Below are 21,557 nucleotides of genomic sequence, written 5' to 3'. Positions count from 1 at the left end.
TGGACAAAAAAATAGCAGACACACTGCATCTAAGCAAGGGGAGCCCAGCGCTGGATCAAAAGGTACAGAAAGCATATGCATGACAAGTGACAAGTGCCAGTGGCTCGCGCCTGTAATCATAGCTACTTGGGAAGCTGAGAGCAGAGGATTGCAGTTTGAGGCCAGCTCGGGCCTCAAAACAACCAGGCAGAGCAAAATGGACTGGAGGTGTGGCTCGAGTGGTAGAGCACTTGCAAGCGTTCAAATCCCAGTACCACAAAAAACACCTACATCCAATTAAAAATGGCCTATGTTTAAAAAAAACAAAACAAAACAAAACACTAAGAGTACTTGGAAGCTTATTTGCTTTGTGAGATGTTAGTAAATTTTAAAACTCTAAAGCATGGTGCATTCCAGAGTAACAAATGATCTGAAGGAAGGAATTAAGTGAAATAAGAGTAAAACATGTTAACTCAGAGAAATGAAGGCGTTTATTTAAATATTTACACAGACACGGCCCTTGGAGCAGTGGGCACCCTTTCCAAAGGTGGATGCTTCCTTCACGATACTGCACGATAGAAAAATATTTAAGTTCTTGTTAGTTCTCACAGTGAGATCTCAATGCTGCGTTTCCAGCTATGTTGCCTGTCCTGTGCCAGCCGTGAATCTTAGCAGAGCCACAGCGTCACCCAGTTTATAGCCAGAGAAGTCAAAGTGGTAAGAACGTTCTTAAAAGACAGTCAAGTAGAGCCGGGAACTTGAATAGTTCACACCCTTACCCGATCAAATATAAAACTACCCTCTTTCCCCCGATTCTTAAATACACAGCTATGGACCGTCTACTTTAAACAAGCTGCAAACTGTTCTGAGTATCAAACAGTGTATTACCTACCCTGTAGACAGCACCTCCATCCGCCACTGCCGCCTGTTGGCAATCTGTAAATGCACCCAAGCAAGAGAGAAGGCTGCCGGGAGACTTTTTTTTAATTTATTTTTTTGGCTCAATCCCCTGCACTGCCAAAAAAATATATAAAAATTAAGACAAATTTGGCACTAGACTTTTATCTGGAAATAAAATCCAAAATGGTGCAGAAATAACAGTAAAATCATGTCACTTTCAGTCCATGAATTCCCAGAAGGAAGGAGCTCTTTGGGGACAGTTCTTAATAACACAAGTCTTACTCTGTCTTAATTCGAGGGTCACTCTAGATTAAGAAATGTTATCATCACCCAAACCTGGACACTTAGAGACAGTACTAGAGCAGGTAGCCTCAGTTTAGCTCGGACAGCGTCTAAAAGTCGGCACATTAAATCATGAAAACCAGCCACAGTTCCACCACTATCTATTTACAATCCTTACAGAATAAATAAGTTGCAGCAATGTAGTGAAACTCCTCAAATAAGTGTGTTTTCCAGAGATTTCTTGTCACTTTCATAAAGCACACCAAACACAAGTCCAGGCCGGGAGAAAATGGGGTCGGACGGTATCGAGGTGGCCACAAGGAAGACCTTCCATCGTCAGTACAGGGAGCTGTCCGAGTTGAGCAAGCTGAACGGCGTGGGGAGTTTCTTCTTCACCTGCGGCCTGGCCACCCCGACGGCCGGGAGGCACAAGGTGCTGGCTGACTTCTGCCTGTTCTTACCGGTGCCCCAACTCAGAAAGGAAAGCTTTTTAGAGATCTTCTTGGTTTTGTCACTCTTGTCATCGTCGTCGATGGACAGGCAGATCATGGAGTACGTTTTCTGCATCCCCACGGAGTAGGTGGCACACTTGCCGTGCTGTACAGAAGGAAAGGAAGGAGAAGGGTGTCAGGCACGGCAAGACCCAGCAAATCACTGTCAGGTGTGAGGTTCCCACTGCACTCCGGCATCCTCTTGAAAACCAAGTTTGTGTAGGTCTAAAATTCAGGTGAGTCACACAGGATTAAGACAGCTTGTGCGTGTGGCAGTTCTGGCATTGCGCTTACGAGGCAGGTGCTCTACCACGTGGGCTGCGCCCCCAGCCGTCCAGAACTTTTCTATCTTCCCAAATCAAAGCTCTGCACCCGTCCAACCCTACCTGCTGTTCACGATGAAAAACACTGCAGGACCCAAGTGGGACACGTGAAGATCTTGTTTTCTGGGCCTGTAAGGTGGGCCGAGGTTGAGTTTTTCACTCGCCAAATGCTCACGGAACAGTTGCAGGCACTAAAACCAGGCCCTCATACAAATAAATGCACGCTGTTCCCAACACAAATCCCAGGGCGTCTGAGGGAGGCGACGAGGAGGGGCGCTCACTGTAGTCCCCCAACCTCTCAGACTATGGTAACCAGATGAAGAGCCTTCCTGCTTTTCTAGAAAAGTAGCCACGAGGGCTGGTGGAGTGGCTCAAGTGGTAGAGCACCTGTCTAGCAAACCTGAGGCTCTGAGTTCAAAACCAAACCAAAAAACAAAAGCAAAGTAGCCATGAACCCCGCCGTGTGGGGCGGGGCACACACTGTGTCATAGCAACAGGGAAACAAATCTGCCAGAGGCAGATCCGAGGGCCTTGTTGCCCCCCGCCACCTCCCCGCTACACCCCCTCCCATAAATCAATACCCTTGGCTCTCCCCCAGCCTCCCGAAGAGGCGGGTCCAGCCCAGTTCCACCCTCTGCCTCCCCAGGCCGCATGTTCCCCAAGCTGACTGGCTTGAAACTCTCATCGCGACCCCGAACTTCCGAATGGCGGCCCTTCCCCAGCACTCCTGTCTACTGGCCGTCACCTTTCCTCTAAATGCCTGCCTCAGCCCCTATTCGCCCCTCTCCAGAACACCGAGCCCTCCAGGGGTCTTCCCTTCCTCCATCCTGCCTGGCAGCCGCCTCCCCTTCAGCACACAGGCCTCCTCTGCGGTCTCTGAGTGTCGCCCGGCACTGCGCTCGGCCTCCCCTCCCGGAGCACCCCGGGCTGCTCTGCTTCACCGCCCTTCTCGCCCTCCTCTTCCTTTCACATCCCTCCTGTTCCATCCACCGCGCCCCCAAACCGCTCCGTCTTCCCAGGGTACCTCTCTGGAAGCCTTAGGGCTTCACAGAGCAAAATGGTGTGGATTGCTCCACAGTCCACCTCCTCTGTCCTACAGAAGAGGGAACGGTGGCCCAGGGGCAGCGCTGACCTGCTGATGTCACAGAGCTTGTTAAACACAGGGCGTGGCTCCAGAGAGCACTGGGGGTCCCCCAGTGTGATCAGGGGGTACAGGTATGTACGTGGTGGGGGGAGGTAGCAGAGACCGTGCTGCAGCCTTTCTCACCTTGTGGATCTTTGTGCAGTGCTGGGCACAGAGAGAACCCTGGCCTCCAGCTCACTCCGCTGCCGAGCCCCACCCCAGCCCTTACCATTTGATTTTACTTGAAGGAAAGGCAGTTAAAAACAGAGCTCGGGGAGGTGTGGCTCAAGTGGTAAGAGAGCCTGCCTAGCAAGTATGAGGCCCTGAGTTCAAACCCCAGTACTGCCAAAAAAAAAAAAAGTAAAAAAAAAAAAAAAAACAGAGCTCAACTGGTGAAAGAATAATCTTGTCATTGTCACAGCTACTATGAAAAGAGCTGTTATCTCGTGCTGGGCCCTGGGGTGAGGACACAGGTCCTATTATCCCCACCTCCAGGAGGGCGATACAACTGTGTTCTGGCCAGGATTCAAATCCAGCGAGTCCTAACTTCACCCCCCCCCCAACCCCGCCACCTCAGACTCCTCTCCGGCCTGGTGCACAGGTTGAGTGGCTCCTCTACCAGGCAGAGCCGGGTCCAAGGCGTCCGGCTCCTCTAGCTGGGCCCTACCCCGTGACCTTCAGGCCACAGCTGGGTCTTCCTCTTACCTCTCAGACAAGCTTGCTTCTGGAGGGGAACTTGACTACTTATCCAGAAACGCCACGGATCACCGCGGCACCCCCCAAATGGCAGGCTTTACAATCCCTTTCTCCTAACCTGCTCTGCGAGTCTCAATTCATGGATCTGTTTGTTTTGGGTGGGGTGGGGTGGGGGCAGCACTGGGGTTTGAACTCAGGACCTTCCTGGACTCCTCCAGTTGAGCCTCACCCACAGTCTTCTTCATTTTTATTTATTTTTGTGCGGTACTGGGGATTGAACCCAGAGCCTTGCACATGCTAGGCGAGCGTTCTACCCGTCAGCTACACCCCGATTCCTCCTGTGTCCCCCTGAGCCTCTCCATCCCCTCCGCGTCCACTGCTCTTCCAAGCCATGTGTAACCCTGCCGCAAATGCCCGGGTCCTGTGGCTGTGAACGCCATCTCTACGCGCATGACCCCAACAGTACTGTCTCCCTGAGCCGACGGCTGCTTTCCACCTGCCTGAGGACGGCCACCTGTCGCTCTCCTCCGCCTCCCTAGGGCGCGGCCCATGCAGGGCTCAGCCCGAACCGAGCACAGCCTCCCGTCCACCACCAGCCTTTACTCAAACCATCTACACAGCAAGGCCTGTCTGGTCTCGGGTGCGCCCACCTCTCCCCCTCCCCCTCCCCCTCCCCCTCCCCCTCCTCCTCCTCCTCCTCCTCCTCCTCCTCCTCCTCCTCCTCGGCTGCCCCAGTCTAAGCTGCTAGGACGACCCAGAGCCGGCCTCCTCCTAAAGCATCAGCTGCTCCACTGCCTTCCGGTCTCACCCACCCCCCGCAGCTCCGCGCTCAGCCAGAGGCCCCTGTCTCTCCTTGTGGCTGGAGAGGCCGCAGCCTCTGCTTAGATCCTTCTGTCGCTCACACCTGGGTCCCAGCCCTGTCCCCGAGCCTCTCCTCAGTGACCCCCAGACACTCGGCCACGTGAGGCCTGTTCCTTTATGTCAGGTATCAAAAGTACGAGCACACACTTGCTAAGTGCCACCTTCCTGGGGACGGGGATGCCTCTGTCCACTTGAAGCTGGAGCCCCAGCACCTAAAGGAGTACTGGGCACGAGTGCCACCGAGGCGGGGGACTCCGCAGGGCCTGTGTGACTTCTCCTCGGCACAGCTCATGGCCACTATTGTAAATCCTGAACACAAAGCCTGGCATGATTCTCACTCAGATAAAAACATGGACATTAATCACCGCCCCCCACCGCTTTCCCCTCCCACAGGTCAGCACAGTCTTTCACAAAATAACTTGTAACAGAGAGAGCTCGCTCTGCTTCTGGCTCCCACCTGGCCCACCGCATGGATTTTTTTCTCTTCTTTCCTTTTTTGCAGCACTGGGGTTTGAACTCAGGGCCTCACGCTGGCTAGGCAGGCGCTCTACCACTTGAGCCACTCCGCCAGTCCTTTTCTGGTGTTGAGTGTTTTTGAGAGAGGGTCTCGTGAACTATTTACACCAGCTGGCCACGAACCGTGATCCTCCTAATTTCTGCCTTCTGAGTAGCGAGGATTACAGGCACGAGCCACGAGGCCCGGCAAGGGGAGCAGGAAGGCCTAGTGAAGGTCATCAGGCCAACTGGGGTGGGACTGTGGGCGGCCCCTGCTTTCCGTTCTGGGATGTCATCTCTTCTTCCATCATGACGCCATCTACCATGAGGCCCTTCCTCATCACAGTGGGGCCACTGATCTCGGATTTTCAGCCTCCAAAACCGTGACCCCAATAAACCTCTTTTCTTCAATAAGCATCGTAGCCCTGGGTCTCCTGTTACAGTAATGAACGACTGACCGACAGAGGCACGGAGCTGAGGCTCCTAGCACTGGTGAATGAGTAAGTGTTGTTCTGAAGGGAAGCGGCTGTGTGTTACCTGCAACACTGCACAAAACAAGCTGTGGGTGTGCTCCCTCTCGTGAGGGAAAATTAAAGATCGCACTGCACATGGACTTGCAGAACAAGTCCCTGAGCTCCCACAGGGAATGTCTAGCCCTGTCTGAGGCCTTTTGGACTTTCGTGTGTTCTTAAGCCCTCTTGTACCATCTGAACATTTCTGGAGGGATCAGTACTGAGGTTTGAACTCAGGTCTTGTACTTTCTCTACCACTCTACCACTTCAGCCATGCCCCTATCCCTTTTTACATTTTTTTTTTTTTCTGCATCCTGCATTTTTACCTGGGCTGGCCTCGGTCTGTGATCCTCCTACCTATGCCTACCACATAGCTGGGATTACATATATGTACTACTGCACTTGGCTTGTTGGTTGAGGCAGGGTCTCAGTAACTTTTTGTGTGTCTTGGCCTCAAACCTCAAACTTCCCCATCTCTGCATCCCAAGTAACTGGGATTAACTCCATGAGCAACCACGCCTAGCCCCATCTGAACATTTTTTAATCATGAGTATGTATTGCTTCTATAATTAAACAGGATTTAATCAGAAATAATCAATCAACTAAACCAAGTGTGGTGGCTCACGCCTGTAATCCTAGCTACTTGGGAAGCAGAGATCGGGGGATCAAAAAGTTCTTGAGGGTTGGCACAGTGGTTCATGTAGTAGAAAGCCTGCCAAGCAATTGTGAGGTCCTGAGTTCAAACCTCAGTATGGCCACAGAGGGAAAAAAAAGTTCTCAAGACCCCATCTCAACCAGTAGCAGGGCATGGTGGTACACACCTGTGATCCCGGCTACATGGGAAACGTAAATAGGAGGACAGCGATTCGTGCTGACCCAGGCACAAATGCAAGGCCCTGTCTGAAAAATAACTAAAGCAAAAAGGGCTGGTGGAGTGGCTCGAGTGCTGGAGCTCCTGTGCCTAGCAAGTGTGAGAGTTCAAACCTAGTACTACAAAGAAAAGTCATCAACGGATTAAAACAGAACCAAAAATGGAAAGTTTTCAAATGATCTCTTTGCGCCAGGGCCAAGACATCCCGGGAGCTGGGCCGCGTGTGCCTCGCCGTGCGGCTCACTGCCCGTGGCCGTGGGTGCTCTGCCCAGGTACCCCGCTCACCACAGACGCTGTGGAGTCCAGGAGGCTCACAACCTTCATGTGGATCTCGTCCCCGTCAGGGCTCTTCAGCAGCTTCATCACCTCGCTCACCGTCAGCCACTTACAATCCACGTCTTGGATGGAGACTATGTAATCCCCATCCCTGGCTCCTGCCAGCTACAGAAACGCGATCTCCTTAAAGGTCAGCATTCCCCCACCCCAGCCCCTGAGCCGGCCCCCACATTCATGGCTGCAGCAGACAACCCCAGAAGGTTTTTGGGGGGCAAAAAGTTCTCAAAAATACCCAACACATAAAAAAGGGCTGGAGTCGTGGCTCAAGTGGTAGAGCGCCTGCCTAGCAAGCATGAGGCTCTGAGTTCAAAACCCAGTACAGCCAAAAGTAAAAAACCCCACAACCTTCATTCTTCCCTCCCCAGGGCATGGGGTCAGGCCCCTGACACAGATGAGCCCTCCACTCCCCAGCTAGCTCCGCCTGGGCCTCTGGCTGCGTGTCCTCCCAGCCCGACTTGGTGGGAGGCTCCCTGTGGCGTCTCCCACGCCCCAGAAGGAAGCAGCAGGCTTACCGCAGCAGAGCAGTGAGGATCCAAGAAGTGGACCTGGACCGGGGCGCTGCCTCGCAGGGTGAAACCCAGGTCCCCCTGCTCTGCGGTGAAGTGGACACTCCGAGGAGGTGTCCACCGCTTGCTGGCCGAGAACACAGACAAGGGGCCCTTGGAAAGAGAGAAGCGTTTGGTGCAAGGTTTGAAGGCTGAATCAGATTTTGGTTTTTTTTTTTTGAGGTGTCTTGCTTTATTGTCCAGGCTGGTCTTGAACTCCCGAGCTCAAGGGAACCTCCTACACCTCAGCCTCCTTAGGTAGCTGGGACGGACTACAGATGCACACCGCCGTGCCCAGCTGTGAAGCAGACATTTGAACGCTAAAGGGAATGCAGCCCATCATCTATCAAGACCTCGCTGGCCTTGTTCAAGAGGCGGATGACGTCACCTGGGCCACTACGTGCTACGGTACCCAGAGAACAGCGTTAGCTGCCATTTCCTCTAACGTAGTCGAGTGACATTTAAAATAAAGTTCTCTTTTAGAAGTTCTCCGTTTCGTCAGTTCTGGGGATTGAACCCAGTTCACGCTAGGCAAGGGCTCTACCACTGAGTCACATCCCCAGCCCTAGAAATCAACTTAATCAGAACGATCATAAATGCCAGGCAGGGGCGTACACTCCTGAAATTCCAGCACTTGGGAGGCCGAGACAGAAGACGGAGGGCTTGAGGCCAACCTGGGCTACATAATATGTAAAAATAATTCTCTTTAAGTAAAATCCTCTAATACGATAAAGCCAAAATATCTAAAAATATTTTAGCTTATTTCTTGAAACAGGGTCTCACTATATGGGCCAGGCTGGCCTTGAACTTGTACTCCTCCTGCCTCAGCCTGGTGACAACTGGGATCATGCCACCAAGCCTGGCTCTAAAAACACCTATGGTCTAAATGTTTGCATTCTGCCAAAACGTGGCGACTGAAACCTAATCACCAACGTGATTATGTAAAGACGTGGTCAGATGCTGGGCCCCAGTGCACACGCCTGTAATCCCAGCTACTTGGGAGGCAGGGATCAGGAGGATCACAGTTCAAGGCCAGCCTGGGCAAACAGTTTTCAAAACCCCATTTCCCAAACAACAAGAGCAAAATGGACTGGAGGAGAGTTACAAGTGGTAGAGCACCTGCTTTGCAAATGCAGAAGCCCCGAGTTCAAACCCCAGTCCCAGCAAAAAAAAAAAGAAAGAAAAGAAAAAAGCGCTCAGCATACCAGCTTGTGGAAGAAGTCTGCGACTGTGACTTTGGAGAACTGAGGTAATATAATTTCAACTTCTTGCTCAGTTTTAGCTGGGAGAGAAGATGGAAAATGAAAGGATAAACGTCCGTCATGGAAAATGAGCCTTGAAAACTCAGCCTCCAGCCTTCTGTCCACAGAAAACAGAGCCCTGTTCTCTCCCAACCGTGCGTCCATCCTGGGGTTTACGCAGAGGTGGAAAGGCTCAGGGGGGCCATGGCCCCCATTCGGGCGCCTCCCAGGAGCCATGACCCATTTGGGGAAGAGTGGGCACCCCCCCCTTTCTCGGTGACTTTCTCGTGGACGGCCTGAGGCGCTCATCAACCCCTCGGGGAGGTCCTCTGCGTCCCAGGTGGCCTCTCATTGCTGACGTGTGACTCTCCACCATGAGGCTGCGCCAGCGCCTCCATGCCAGGCCCAGCCACCTTCGCCAGCGGCCAGCGAGCCCAGGAGAGGCTAACTGGGCCTGCACGACGGTAGAAAAGGAAACCCTAAGAGTGACTGGGATCCCCGGGGCGATGGCCTCCCCTCTGCCACCGGGGGCCCCTGCGCTCCTTACAAGCACTCAGCGCACAGGGCCGGGACAGGCGCTGCCTGCGGGGGGCACAGCCACCGCCCGCGCGTTGCTTGTCTCTGGCCATGGTGTCCCAGGAGGTCCCGAGAGGCACCCTTCCCGCCCCCCCCCAGCACGGCTCTCCCCAGGCCACGCACACACAAGGTCGGGAGCAGCGGAGAGGGTCAGGAGGTCGCCGTCCTCTTGGTGCTGGGCGTACTTGAGCCGGGAGCGCTGGTGCGCGGCGGTCAGCACCTCCCGCAGCACCGGGATGTCGCGGAGCTTCTTGCACAGGCCGGCCTCCCTCAGCGACTCCTCGTGGTGGGCGACGGCTCTGTGCAAGTGGCACTTTCCTGGGGAGGGGACCAGGAGTACGTCACACAGTGCGGAAGGGCTCTTGTCGCTAAAAGGCCGCCTGAGCAGCTGGGGTCGCCCGCGACAAACAGTCGGCGACGTTCTGGTAAAGCGGCCCGGGCTGCAGCCGGCCAGTGGACGAGCACGGGAACGCGCAGCGGCTCTGGGAAATGAGGCAGGGTAGCAGGTGTGGCCGGAGAAGATGGAGAACGACAGCCGTCTTTCTGTAACGGTGGCACCTGGGGCTTGAACTCAGGGCCTCACCCTTGCTAGGCAGGTGCTCTGCCACCTGAGCCACTCCACCAGCTCTCAGGAAAGGCTTTCTGACATAGAAAAAAGTTGGAAGCCCAGCTGGCCCCAGGTTTTTCAAGCGCAGGGATTATAAGTGTGTACCACCGCACTCGCCCAAAGTAGCTTTTTGGGGGGGAAGGGGTGTTGCTGGGGTTTGAACTCAAGGCCTTATTTTTATGATTATTCTTGCTTTCTCGTTTTTTGCTTATTTGGTTAGCTTTTGAGCAGTGCCCCGAAGGAAGTAAAGCAGCAGCAGGGTTCAAAGACCCTGGGGCAGGAACATGACCAGGTTTTCCGAGGACAACAAGAATGGCTGGAGAGGGTGAGGGTGGGAAAGAAGGGAGAGAATGAGGTCAGAGAGGAGCAGGGGCTATATCACGCCTGACGAAGACTCCTCACTCCTGTCCTGGGTGAAATGAGTGAGAGCCTAGGGGGTGAGAGGGAGGAGCCGCAGACTCCAGTGACCACCTCCGTGGGAACACAGGGAAGCGGGGAGACCCCCTGTATCTCTGCTCAGGCCTCTGTCCTCTCGATGGAGGATCCCAGCAGACCGCCTCATCAGGCAGTGTGGGAATTAACGGAGTCGGTGCTTGTCACCTGAGCGCTGTAGACTCCCAGCCTCAACCGGGGGGTAAGAAGGGTAGGATCTGAACCATGTTTTCTAGGTAGTGCCCTGCGATGTGCGGGTCAAACGTGGGTGATAAAGAAAAACAAAGCCAAGCGCTGGTGGTTCACGCCTATAATCCTAGCTACTTGGAGGACTAAGATCAGGATAGCTGTTCAAAGTCAGACCAGGCAAACAGTTCATGAGACCCTATCTCAAAAAAAAAACCCTTCATAAAAAAGGACTGCTGGAGTGGTTCAAGGTGCAGGCCCTGAGTTCAAACCCTAGTACTTCAAAAATAAAAAAATAAATAACCAGAGCAAAATGGACTGGAGTGTGGCTCAAGTGGTAGAGCACCTGCTTTGCAAGAGTGAAGCCCTGAGTTCAAATCCCCAGTCCCACCAAAAAAAAAAAAAAGACCAGACTGTGGCTAAAGCACACACGGGTGGAGCTGCCTCACTGACACAGGGAGGGTACAGGTGGGGGAGACAGACAGGGTGCTGAAGGAAGTCAGGGTCAAAAGGGAAAGACAGGCAGAGACATGGTAGTGTCCACACCAGGACAACCTGTCACAGATCTGGGCTCGCTTTTAGCGAAAGCATAAGAAGTCAACAGTGGCTGGGCGCCAGTGGCTCACTCCTGTAATCCCAGCTACTCAGGAGGCAGAGATCAGGAGGATAGGGGTTCAAAACCATCCTGGACAAATAGTTCTTGAGACCCTATCTTGAAAAATCCATCACAAAGGGCTGGTGGGGTGGCTCAAGGTGAAGGCCCTGAGTTCAAATCCCAGTACCACACGCAAAAAAAAGAAGTCGGCAGTGGGTCCTTCCGCTCTCGGATGGGGACCAGGCCATGGTGGGAAGCGTGGGCTTGTGGAGCTGTGGGATCAGCTCTGGAAGCCCGAGGTGAGGGCTGTACCTCACGGTTTCTGAATGCAGAGTGATCTCGGTCACTCTAGCCACCCTACTCCCCCAGAGACCGCTGGACTCCGCAGGGCCACACGCACCCAGCTGCCGGCGCTGCTGGTCGTTTCTCAGCGTGGCCAGGGGCGTCAGTCCCTCGGGCATCTGGGTGTACAGCTGCGACAGGCACTTCTCCTGGAGGTCCGAGTCTGCACCCGGCTTCACTGCAAGGAAAGCACAGATGAAACCGCTCGGTCAGCGTAGACCTGTGGGATTCTCCTTTAATCCCAGCACCCCACCCCTCCCGGCTCTGCACACGGCCTGGACAGTTGGCCCCAACCTTTGCTCTCTCAGGCTGGTCACACTCAGTGACTCAGGACACGACTCTGGGGCTCCTCCACCCTGACCACTCCTGTGGCCTCTGACCCACCCCTGCTTCAACCGCAGCGTCCCCAGAGCCTCACGCCCTACCTGCCAGGCTCTGGGCCTCTGCTCCTTAGCTTTCCTCTCCCGCCATGGTCAGCTGGAAAAGCCCAGCTTCAAGGTCACCACCTCTGAGAAGCCACCCAGGATTGCACCAAGCCCTCACTCACTCCTCATCCTGCCTGAATAGACTCTACGACAGTAATGGTGGCGGCTAACATTTCAGAGGGCCAGCCATGTACAAAGCATGGTTTAGCGTTGCACGCAGCCATATAATCTTTACCACAGCCCTGCGAAATGGGTACGCCTCCTTTTTCCTGGTTACAGGTGAGAAAGGGGAGGCACAGAGCAGCTAAGTAGTTCGGCCAAGGCCACACAGCTGGCTAGCGGAGGAGCTGAGACAGGAACCCAGGCAGTGTGGGTGACTCCACACACTACTGGCTTTATGACTCTGGGGACTATCCTGATCAGGAGTAATCACATCAAAGGCCCCGAGTCCTCCTCTCTCAAAGCTTTATTTTTGATAATTAATAAATAAAACGAAGGGGGTAAAATCCCATCTGACCGCTAGAGCAGAGCCACCACGACGGTAAGGAGGGAGAGGCTCAGGCCTCAGGGATGACACTTAAAGTTGTACCAAGAACTCAGTAAACAAGGTATGTAAAGTTTCTTAGTTTCTTTTGGCAGTACTGAGGTTCGAACTCAGGGCCCCCGACTTGCTGGGCAGGTGCTTACCACTTGAGCCACTGCCCCAGCCCTTTGTGGGGTAGGATTGCCCTCTAAGCCTGGGCAGCGGTACCTCCTATTTACGCAGTCCATGAAGCTGGGACGACAGGTGCATACCACTACACACAGCGTTTTCTACTGGTTGAGGTGGGGGGCTCTCGAACTTTTGGCACATACGAGGCAAATCACTGAATTACACCCCAGCCCTGCAATTTTTAAAATGTCAAAATTAACGCAAAGAGCCGAGCATGTGGAGGGTGGCTTGCACCTGTAATCTCAGCAGGAGGACTGCAAGCTGGAGGCCAGCCTGGGCTAAAGAACAAGACCCTGTCTTAAGAAAACAAAAAAAAAACAAAAAAAATGTAGCTGGGCACCAGTGGCTCACGCCTATAATCCTAGTTACTCAGGAGGCAGAGATCGGGAGGATCGAGGCTTGAAGCCAGCCCTGGGCAAATAGTTCATGAGCCCCTATCCTGAAAAACCCCAACACAAAACAGGGCTGGCGGAGTGGCTCAAGTGGTAGAGCGCCTGCCTAGCAAGCCACAGGCCCTGAGTTCAAGCCCCGGTGCCGTCGGAGGGGGAAAAAAAAAACCTATGGTGAACAAAACACCAAAATTTCTTTCTTGCACCAGACTCCAACGGCTAAGCACCCATTTGTTATGTGTGTCCCTGTCTTTACTTAAAATTTCCATCACAGAATTTTTCTGCGCTCACTTGGATCCATTTAAAATGGTACATGACAGCCGGGAGGTGGCTCAGTGGTTAGAGTGCTTGCCTACCACGCCGAGGCCCCGGGTTTGATCCCCAGCATCACAGTCAAAATACTTCCTTCAGTTGTGACTCATTTGGTGACTGAGTTTGGAACCTCTATTAGGAGACTGATCCCAGGCACAATGAGATGCCCCCTCCCTTTCACAGGAGTTGATGACACTTAATCCCCCGGCGTGTGGGTCATGTCCAGATGGCCATCCTTCCCAACTCCTGCCATCAGGCTGTGAGCATCTCTGGGTGGGGGGGAGCCCCCACTCAGCTCAGAACCTCCAGCAGCAAGACCAGAGCCCTGACCCCACCCCGGGCTACCAAGCCCCCAAGCCTTACGCTGGTGGTCCATGAGGAGGGTGGCTGTGAAGTAGTGGGCCAGGGCCTGGTAGTGGTGGGCCTTCACGCAGGCCAGGCGGGCCCAGGAGTAGGGGATGTTCTCCTTCACGGGGGCCTGGCTCATGGCCGCGTGGAGCTGCCAGTACACCTCTCCCACCTGAAACACGAGGACATCGGGAGGAAAGGAGCCCAGCCCGGCTGCTGGAAAAGAGCCCTTTCCCTTCCACGGCAGCCCCCGCCGTGCGGGGCAACCCCGAGAGATTCCTCAAGTCCCAGGGCAGAGAGAACAGAGGATCAGGCAGCGTCCACTATGCCGAGCTGCAGATGCAGTCAGCGATCCGAACCTGAAACGCCGGTACTTGCCGAGAAAACACAAGCCAGCAGCCTTGGCCGGGGCGGGCACGCTGCCCAGGTAGGGGGCAAGCTGCCTCCTGTGCCCCCAGCTGGTCCCCGGGCACCCCACCCACCCTGGCAGTCACGGCGACCAGGAAGCCTTACCTTGGCGGCCTCCTGCGCCACCTTCACCAGCATGAAGAACTCATTGCGGATCCCAGGGAGGGTGACTTTCTCGAACACGCTCTCCTGCGCTTGGGCTAGCATCATCTTGGTGAGCACGCTGAGCATGGCAGGGCTCATGTCGTAACTCGGGGTGTGCGTGAATGTCTCCTTCAGGTAGTTCAAAACGCCTGCAGTCACACATTGTTTGCTCACTAACTGGGGACCACACTTTACCAGCACGTACAGAGAATGACAAACAAAAAACAAAACCGGAGCCAGGGGTGCAGCGCAGTGACTAAGCACTTGCCTAGCATACACGAGGCTCTGAGTTCAAGCCCAGCACTGCAAAATATATACATACGTAAGTATTTTTAATTCACACATGCAGACGTTAATGTGTGTCTTTATTATATAGACTGATGTCCTGAAGCATCAGTAAAACACTGATTCTTGCCTGCCAAGCTTGTGCCTAAAATCCCAGCACTTGGGAGGCTAAGGCATCCTGCCTGGATCATGAGTTCCAAGCCAGCCTGGAATGCATAGCAAGACCCTCTCTTAAAAACAAGCTGGGAACCAGTGGCTCACGCCTGTAATCTTAGCTACTTAGAAGGCAGAGATCAGGAGGATTGCAGTTCAAAGTCAGTATTTTCGTGAGACCCTCTTGAAAATACTCAATGCAAAAAAGGGCCGGTGGAGTAACCCAAGGGGTAAGAGTGCCTGCCTAGAAAGCATGAGGCCCTGAGTTCAAACCCCAGTACTGGAAAAAAAAAAAAAAAAAAAAAAAAGCCACACCCAAGTGCCAGTGGCTCACATCTGTAATCATAGCTACCAGGGAGGCTGAGATCAGGAAGATCATGGTTTGAAGCTAGCCCAGGCAAAAAGTTTGCAAGACCCCATCTCAATAACTGGGCACACTCTTGTCATCCCAAGCTGCAAGGGAGGCTGAGATAGGGAGGACTGCAGTTCCAGGACTGCCAAGGCGAAAGTTCAAGAGAACTTTTCTCAACAGAAAAAGCAGGGCGTGGTGGCATGCACCTGTCAGCCAGCCTAAGGCAGGGACCGTAAATAGAGGGACCGTGGTCCAGGCTGGCCCAGGCGAAAGCCCTATCCTAAAAATAACCAGAGCCAAAGGGCTGGAGGTGTGGCTCAAGCGGTAGAGCACCCGCCTAGCAAACTGGAAGCCAGGATTCAAACCTCAGTACAGCCAAAACCAAACCAAAACAAACAAATCTGATTCTCAGTTACCTTATTCCCCACCCACTCCACTGCTACACATGTACCCCAAAACGCAAAAGCCAAGGACCTACTGACACTGTCCATCACAGCCTTAGTCACAACAGCCAAAAGTGGAAACAACCCAGACGTCCACGGGAAGGTGAACGGCAAGCAGAGCGAGAGACACACACAACGGGACATTTCCCAGCCTTAAAAAGGATGGGAGGCGGAGGGCAGCTCAGAGGCAGCACATGGGCTTAGCATCCACAAGACCCCATTCCCAGCACTGGAAGAAAAAAGCAACAAAATGGACACAAGCCACAACTTGAAGCCATTACGGTAAGTAAAATAAACCAGTCGTGAAAGGACAGATATAAGATTCCATGGAGCGAGGTACCTGGAAACAGTCAAGTTCACAGAGACAGAAGGTAGAACAGGGGTTTCTAGGAGCTGTGGGAGGAAGGGAAGATGGAGTTATTGTTTTAAAACCTACAGAGTTTTAGTTCCTGGAGATGGACGGCGGTGGTAGCTTCTCAACACTGAAGAATGTGCTAATACCACTGAACTATACACTTAAAATGGTGTCATTTTATCAACGTACATATAACCACCATAGGAAGTAGGTGAAACAGTACATTTTATGATGTTTTATCATAATTTTTTAAAAATGGACTTTTTTGTGGTACTGGGACTTGAACTCAGGGCCTCATACTTCCCAGGGAGGAGCTCTACCTACTTGAGCCACTCTGCTGGCCCTTTTTTTATGTGTTTGGGTATTTACCCAGGCTGGCTTTGAACCGTGGTCTTCCTGATCTCTGCCTCCTGAGTAGCTAGGATTACAGGTGTGAGACACGGGTGCCCTGCAAAACTGGATTGTCTTGGCGAGGTGTGGCAGCTCCTGTCTATAATCCCAGGTACTCTAGAGGCAGAGATAGAACTAGGTTCAAGGCCAGCCTGGCCAAAAAGTGAGGACCCCCGCCCCCAATCTCAAGCAACAGCTGGGCACAATAGCATCTGTCATGGTAGGTAGATCAGAGACCGGAGGTAGGAGGCTGACCCCAGGAACAAACATGAGGCCCTACAGGAAAAATAACTAAACCATGGAGGCATGGTTCTAGTGGTAGAGAACCTGCATTCAAACCCCAGTGCCACCAAAACAAAAAATTGGATTTTCTTCCAAAACATTTTCAGGCAAGAAAACAAGAGACTTCCTCCAATCGTGCTCACCTAAGATGGGTGAAATTCCATCAACTAGGCATGTGAGGGAGGAGAAAGCCAGTGGCTCACACTACTGGCTACTCAGAAGACAGAGATCAGAAGGATGACAGTTCGAAGTCAGTCTGGGGCAAACAGTTCCCAGGACCCTATCTTAAAAATACCCAACACAAAACAGGCCTGGGGAGTGGCTCAAGTGATAGGGTACCTGCCTAGCAAGTGTGAGGCCTTGAGTTCAAACCCCAGAACTGCCAAAAAAAAAAATGGGGTGGGGGTGATGAGTGAGCAGCCCCTGGGGACAGGGCTCACTCAGGAGACCTGGTGGTTCAGAAGTGCGAGTCTTTTCCTGAGACCCCCCCCAGCCCTGTGATGAACACATCTGCACTGAGCCCTGGAAAGGTAACCATCCAAACTTCAGCTCAGGCCAATCTGGAGCTGAGAGAGTCTGCCACCTGCCTCCTGACCAGCTACATGGACTGGGCTTACTGCCCCACACGGGGATGGCACCTGCTCTGGGCTGTTCACTTCCCTATCCCCAAGCTCAGTCTGCATCTCTGAAACCTTGGAGCCAGGCCTCAAAGTGTGGCTGCAAGAAATATGAGTCCAGAAACACCTGACAGTCAAACAAGCCGAGGACCGCACAGGATCTTAGTGTACGGCTGCACCCCAAAGCACAAGGGCAAAGCTGGGGGTGTCACAGGCTTGCACGGCAGCCCCAGGATCCAGATGGCCTGTGCACGGGGAGGTTGGGGAAGGGAGTGACTACATCCCAAAGCCACCCATGAGGATCAGCGCAGAGGGCAAAGACCAGAGCTGCCCTAGAGGCATGCTGTGTGTGGTCTGCACCGTGCTGGGGTTGGTGTCCACTCTGTCCACAAGAAGACAGACCTGGCCCCTTGGACATGCATAAGCCAGAGTGTCGGCCCTGCCTGCTGCACTGGCTCTGGTGACCTCGTGGGTTTGTGGCTATGGGAATTTTCCCCTTCCATCCTTAATCTGGTTCCTAGTAGGATGTGTTGCAGGGGTGACTGGCTGGGAACTGCAGTTAAAATGGGAAAATCAAGCCAGGCATGTAGCACATGCCTGTCACCCCGGCATGCAGGAGGCTGAGGTAGGAGGATGGAGAGCCCAAGGCCGGCCTGGGTAGAGTATTTGCCTAGCATGTGCAAGGTTCCATCTCTAGCACCAAAAAAATGGGAGGGGGAGCTTTTAGAAATCCCAGAAGGTGACAGAACGGCCAGGGACCCTGGTACACGTCACCTGACAGAGCTGAGACCACCAACGAAAGGCTGGCCAATTTAGCAGTGAGTATAATATAGACATCAACGGAACCTTTGCAAGGTTTCAGCTGTCTTTGGTCAACTGTGGTATGAAAATATTACCTGGAAAATCCCCGAAATAAATAATTCATGGAGTTTAATTTTATGACGGTATACGGTTATGCTACTCTCTTGCTGTGCCTCACGTATAAATTAAACATTCCCACAGGTGTGCAGGTGTAGGGAAAAACACAGCATACGGGGTTCAGGACTATCTGTGTTTCGAGCACCCACTGGGGTCTGGGAACAGATCTGCCATGGGTAAGCAGGGATACCACATGCACAGAGACGGTCACTGAATTTTAGAACGCCTGCCTTTCACTCTTTAGGAAAAGTTGCTCTGCCCTTTGGCAGAGTGCCGGAACCATGACGTCACGGGTCCCTCCACTCATCTGGAAAGGCTTAATCGCTAACCACAGGCCTCCCCGTGTTCAAGAGCACCCCAGACAGAGATAACACGATGCGACCCGCCAGGCAAGCGTCCTGACAGAACGGGTGCCCGTGCTGGAAGCTGGCCTGGCCCCGGCAGGCTTGGGGGTCTGGGAAGGGACCTGAGTCAGGGCTGAGGCTGTAGGTGGCAGCCTGGAGGACACCCACCTGCGGCTCTCTGGAAGGCATCCACCGCGCTCTCCAGCCCGTCTTGGGTCTGCCGGTTGCAGCGGGTTCCAATCTGAGTGTAGAGAGCACCTATGTTGAACAGAATACTGGCCTTCTCCAGAAGCAGGTTCTGCTGGCTGACTGGGACCCCGGTGAGGGAGTCGTACCTGGTGGGAGGAAGCACGTGTTGAGATGCAGACAACGTTGCTACCTAACCTGCTTCTGATGAAATGGACAAAATCCTTCTCTTGAAAAAATTCAGACGCACGTGCAGCCAGGCACTGGCAGTTCACGCCTGTAATCCCAACCACTCGGGAGGATCACGGTTCAAAGCCAGCCTGGGCAAATAATTCTCGGGACACTATCTCGGAAAATACCCAAAACAAAAAAGGACTAGCAGAGCGCCTGCCTAGCAAGCTTGAGGCCCTGAGTCCAAACCCCAGTATCGCCAAAAAGAAAAAAAAAAAAAAGAGGAATTAGCGTTCAAGCAAGATGACAGGTCTGATCGTGGTGATAAAGAGCTAGGTGTGGTGACCATGCCTGTAACTGTAGTACTTGAGGGTGAGTCAGGAGGATCCTGATTTCGAGGCCAGGCTGGGCTACAGAAACTATACCAATCTTTGCAAATTCAATCTGGAAAAGAATCAAATGTTCTGCTTCAGTTTTTAAAATCTATTTATGCCTGTCGGCCTTGGCATTGGGACAAAACCCAATTCCACTCAAATCCCACAGCCCTGGCTGCCATAAAACATTTCTGCTTCTCTGTAGTTCCTCTTCAGAGCCCCGGTGATTCCAAAATGACCCAAGAAAGGGAAGAAGAGGAAAGGAGAGAGGGAGAGAGGAGGGAGGGAGGGAGGAAGGAAAAGTCTCTTCTCCTTGGCTGACTTTTTCTGAGACCCAAGCGGTCAGAGCATGCAGGACACATACTGTCATCCTAGCTACTCAGGAGGCAGAGATCAGGACGGCAGTTTGAAGCCAGCCCCAGGTAAACAGTCGCTGAGACCATATTTTGAAAACACCCATCACAAAAAAGGGCTTGCAGTGTGGCTCAAGGTGTAGACTCTGAGTTCAAACCCCAGTCCCACCACAACTGAAAAATAAAAAAAGCCACAGTCTATAGTGCCTTCCTGTGAGATCACAAATAAACACCAGAGTGGGACCCCCACCTCCTGGAGGCTGCCGTATAAATGGAACAGCAGAAGGAGTTGCGGCTCAGCCCAGGCTCGGGTGACAAGTGTTGAGGACCTGGAACGGCACCTACCAGGTAAACAAGAGCCCCATCTGGCGGGTCGGGGGGAAGAACCTGCTCTCCACGAAGCCCAGCTGGATGAAGTAGGTTATCAGCAGCTCCACACCGGCCTCATCCCGGCTGGGCGTCCTGCAAGCCTAGGAGAAAGAAAGGCAGAGGTGTGAGCGGGTGAGGAGGATGCAGCCCTCGGCCTGTGCATGTACAGCAACAGGTGCTTCTTACTACTTCTGTGACCTGTGGCCCCCACTGCCCACACCATGGACCCCAGGAGGTGTGCACAGGGCCTGAGATGAAGTCAGGAACCTTGGGATCCAGCCTCCTGTCTGACAGCAGTAGGTTCTATGTTTTCTTGTGATGCACGAGGAACAGGTGACTCTCGACAGACCCTTGCCGTCTCCTCCAGTCATCCTCAGTGTGAGTCACAGGAGGTCCTGATGACCAAATGACTGCTGCAATCCTGGTGTCCCATGCACACGACTCACCTGCCTGAGATCCATGAGATCTGCAATTTCATCTTCGTATAAATAGCTGTCTTCACTGTAATGCTCCAGGATAAAATCCTAGAAGAAAAATAAAATGATTCAGGGGCTGGGGATGCAGCTGAAAAAAAAAAAAAAAAACAAACCATAGTGGTATACGTCTATAATCCCAGCCACTCAGGAGGCAGGATCAGAAGCATTGAGGTTTGAGGCCAGCCCAGGCAAAAAGCTCATATGACTCCCATTTCACTCAATAAAAGCTGAGCGTGGTGGCACACACCTGTCATCCCAACTACATAGGAAGTGTAACTAGGAGGACTGTGATTCAGGCAGGTGGGGGACATAAAATACCAGACCCTACTGGAAAAATAGCTAAAGCAGAAAGGACTGGGGGCGTGGTTCAAGTGGTAGAGCACCTGCCTAGCAAGCTAAAGGACTGCTAGTTCAAACCCTGGTACTGGCAAAAAAAAAAAAAAAAAGATTGAAAATCATAAATCTATACAATAGCTGTATGTCAAATGTGCCTGTAGGATAGAGAAAAATTTATGAGACTGTACACAGCAGTGATTTCTGAGGAGGGGTATTTATTTTCTTAACTTTGTTTATCTGTGTTTTTATGTGTTTTTTTTTTTTTTTATTTGTTGGGTGGTACTGGGGTTTGAACTCAGTGGCTATTACTTGAGCCACTCCATCAGTCTTCTGTAGATTTTTGGATGGTGTGTTTGCTGTTTAGGAAAAAGTTGAAGTTATTCCGTATTTAAAACTGTCTTTGTGCCAGGCATTAGTGGCTCACACCTGTAATCCTAGCTACTCAGGAGGTAGAGATCAGGAGGATCACGGTTCAAAGCCAGTGCAGGCAAACAGTTCTCGAGACCCTATCTAGGAAAAATCCCATCACAAAAAAGGGCTGGCGGAGTGGCTCAAGGCCCTGAGTTCAAACCCCAGTACCTCAAAAAAAAAAAAAAAAAATTCTGTGATGCGCTTCAGTGAGCTCTATATTAAAACCACAGCTACTGAAAGGCTCAGACCTTTGACCTCTGGGTTGCTCTCAGAACTTGACCCAAGACTTTCTGGGCAAAAGAAACCAGAGTCTGAAGATGTGGCAATGATGCCACCCTCAGATCTGTGACGGGGACCTCTGTGAACGCAGCTCTGGCATGAATGAAACATCCAGGTGAGACGCCCTAGCTGGGCACACAACAACCCAGTGCTTGACACCTGTCCTGATTCAAACTGATGGACACTTGCTTTGTGGCAGGCCCCGTGCGGCCATGTTCTCACTAGAGGAGACAGGCCCTGGTAACGGGCGCAACGCACAGAACACAGCTTGAGTGACATCCCTGAGCGCAAAGGCGTGGGCCATGCCTGTCTCCGGCTTCAGACTTTTTCAG

General features: G+C 52.7%; 1 protein-coding gene across 2 annotated transcripts in view; it reads right to left on the bottom strand.

The window, feature by feature from the left end:
• Positions 1 to 447: 447 nt before the first annotated feature.
• Rhpn2 (rhophilin Rho GTPase binding protein 2) overlaps positions 448 to 21,557 on the bottom strand; it is a 54,478-nt gene continuing 33,368 nt past the window's right edge. Inside the window, exons 5-15 of one of the 2 annotated variants that reach the window (XM_020182065.2) lie at positions 20,170 to 20,247; positions 19,700 to 19,824; positions 18,439 to 18,605; positions 14,093 to 14,280; positions 13,595 to 13,751; positions 11,452 to 11,571; positions 9,355 to 9,549; positions 8,620 to 8,696; positions 7,382 to 7,528; positions 6,819 to 6,974; positions 448 to 1,758 (exon numbers count right to left, since the gene is read on the bottom strand). In XM_020182065.2, the coding sequence (XP_020037654.1) occupies positions 1,498 to 1,758; positions 6,819 to 6,974; positions 7,382 to 7,528; positions 8,620 to 8,696; positions 9,355 to 9,549; positions 11,452 to 11,571; positions 13,595 to 13,751; positions 14,093 to 14,280; positions 18,439 to 18,605; positions 19,700 to 19,824; positions 20,170 to 20,247 (1,671 nt within the window). In that variant the 3' untranslated portion in view covers positions 448 to 1,497. The remainder of the gene's footprint in view (positions 1,759 to 6,818; positions 6,975 to 7,381; positions 7,529 to 8,619; positions 8,697 to 9,354; positions 9,550 to 11,451; positions 11,572 to 13,594; positions 13,752 to 14,092; positions 14,281 to 18,438; positions 18,606 to 19,699; positions 19,825 to 20,169; positions 20,248 to 21,557) is intronic. The other variant, XM_074058619.1, reaches the window with a different exon arrangement.

Source organism: Castor canadensis, chromosome 16, assembly GCF_047511655.1.
Source record: "Castor canadensis chromosome 16, mCasCan1.hap1v2, whole genome shotgun sequence".
NCBI classification, from domain to species: Eukaryota; Metazoa; Chordata; class Mammalia; order Rodentia; family Castoridae; genus Castor; species Castor canadensis.
Note: the sequence above shows the minus strand (reverse complement) of the source record. Positions and strands in the feature narration are given on the sequence as shown.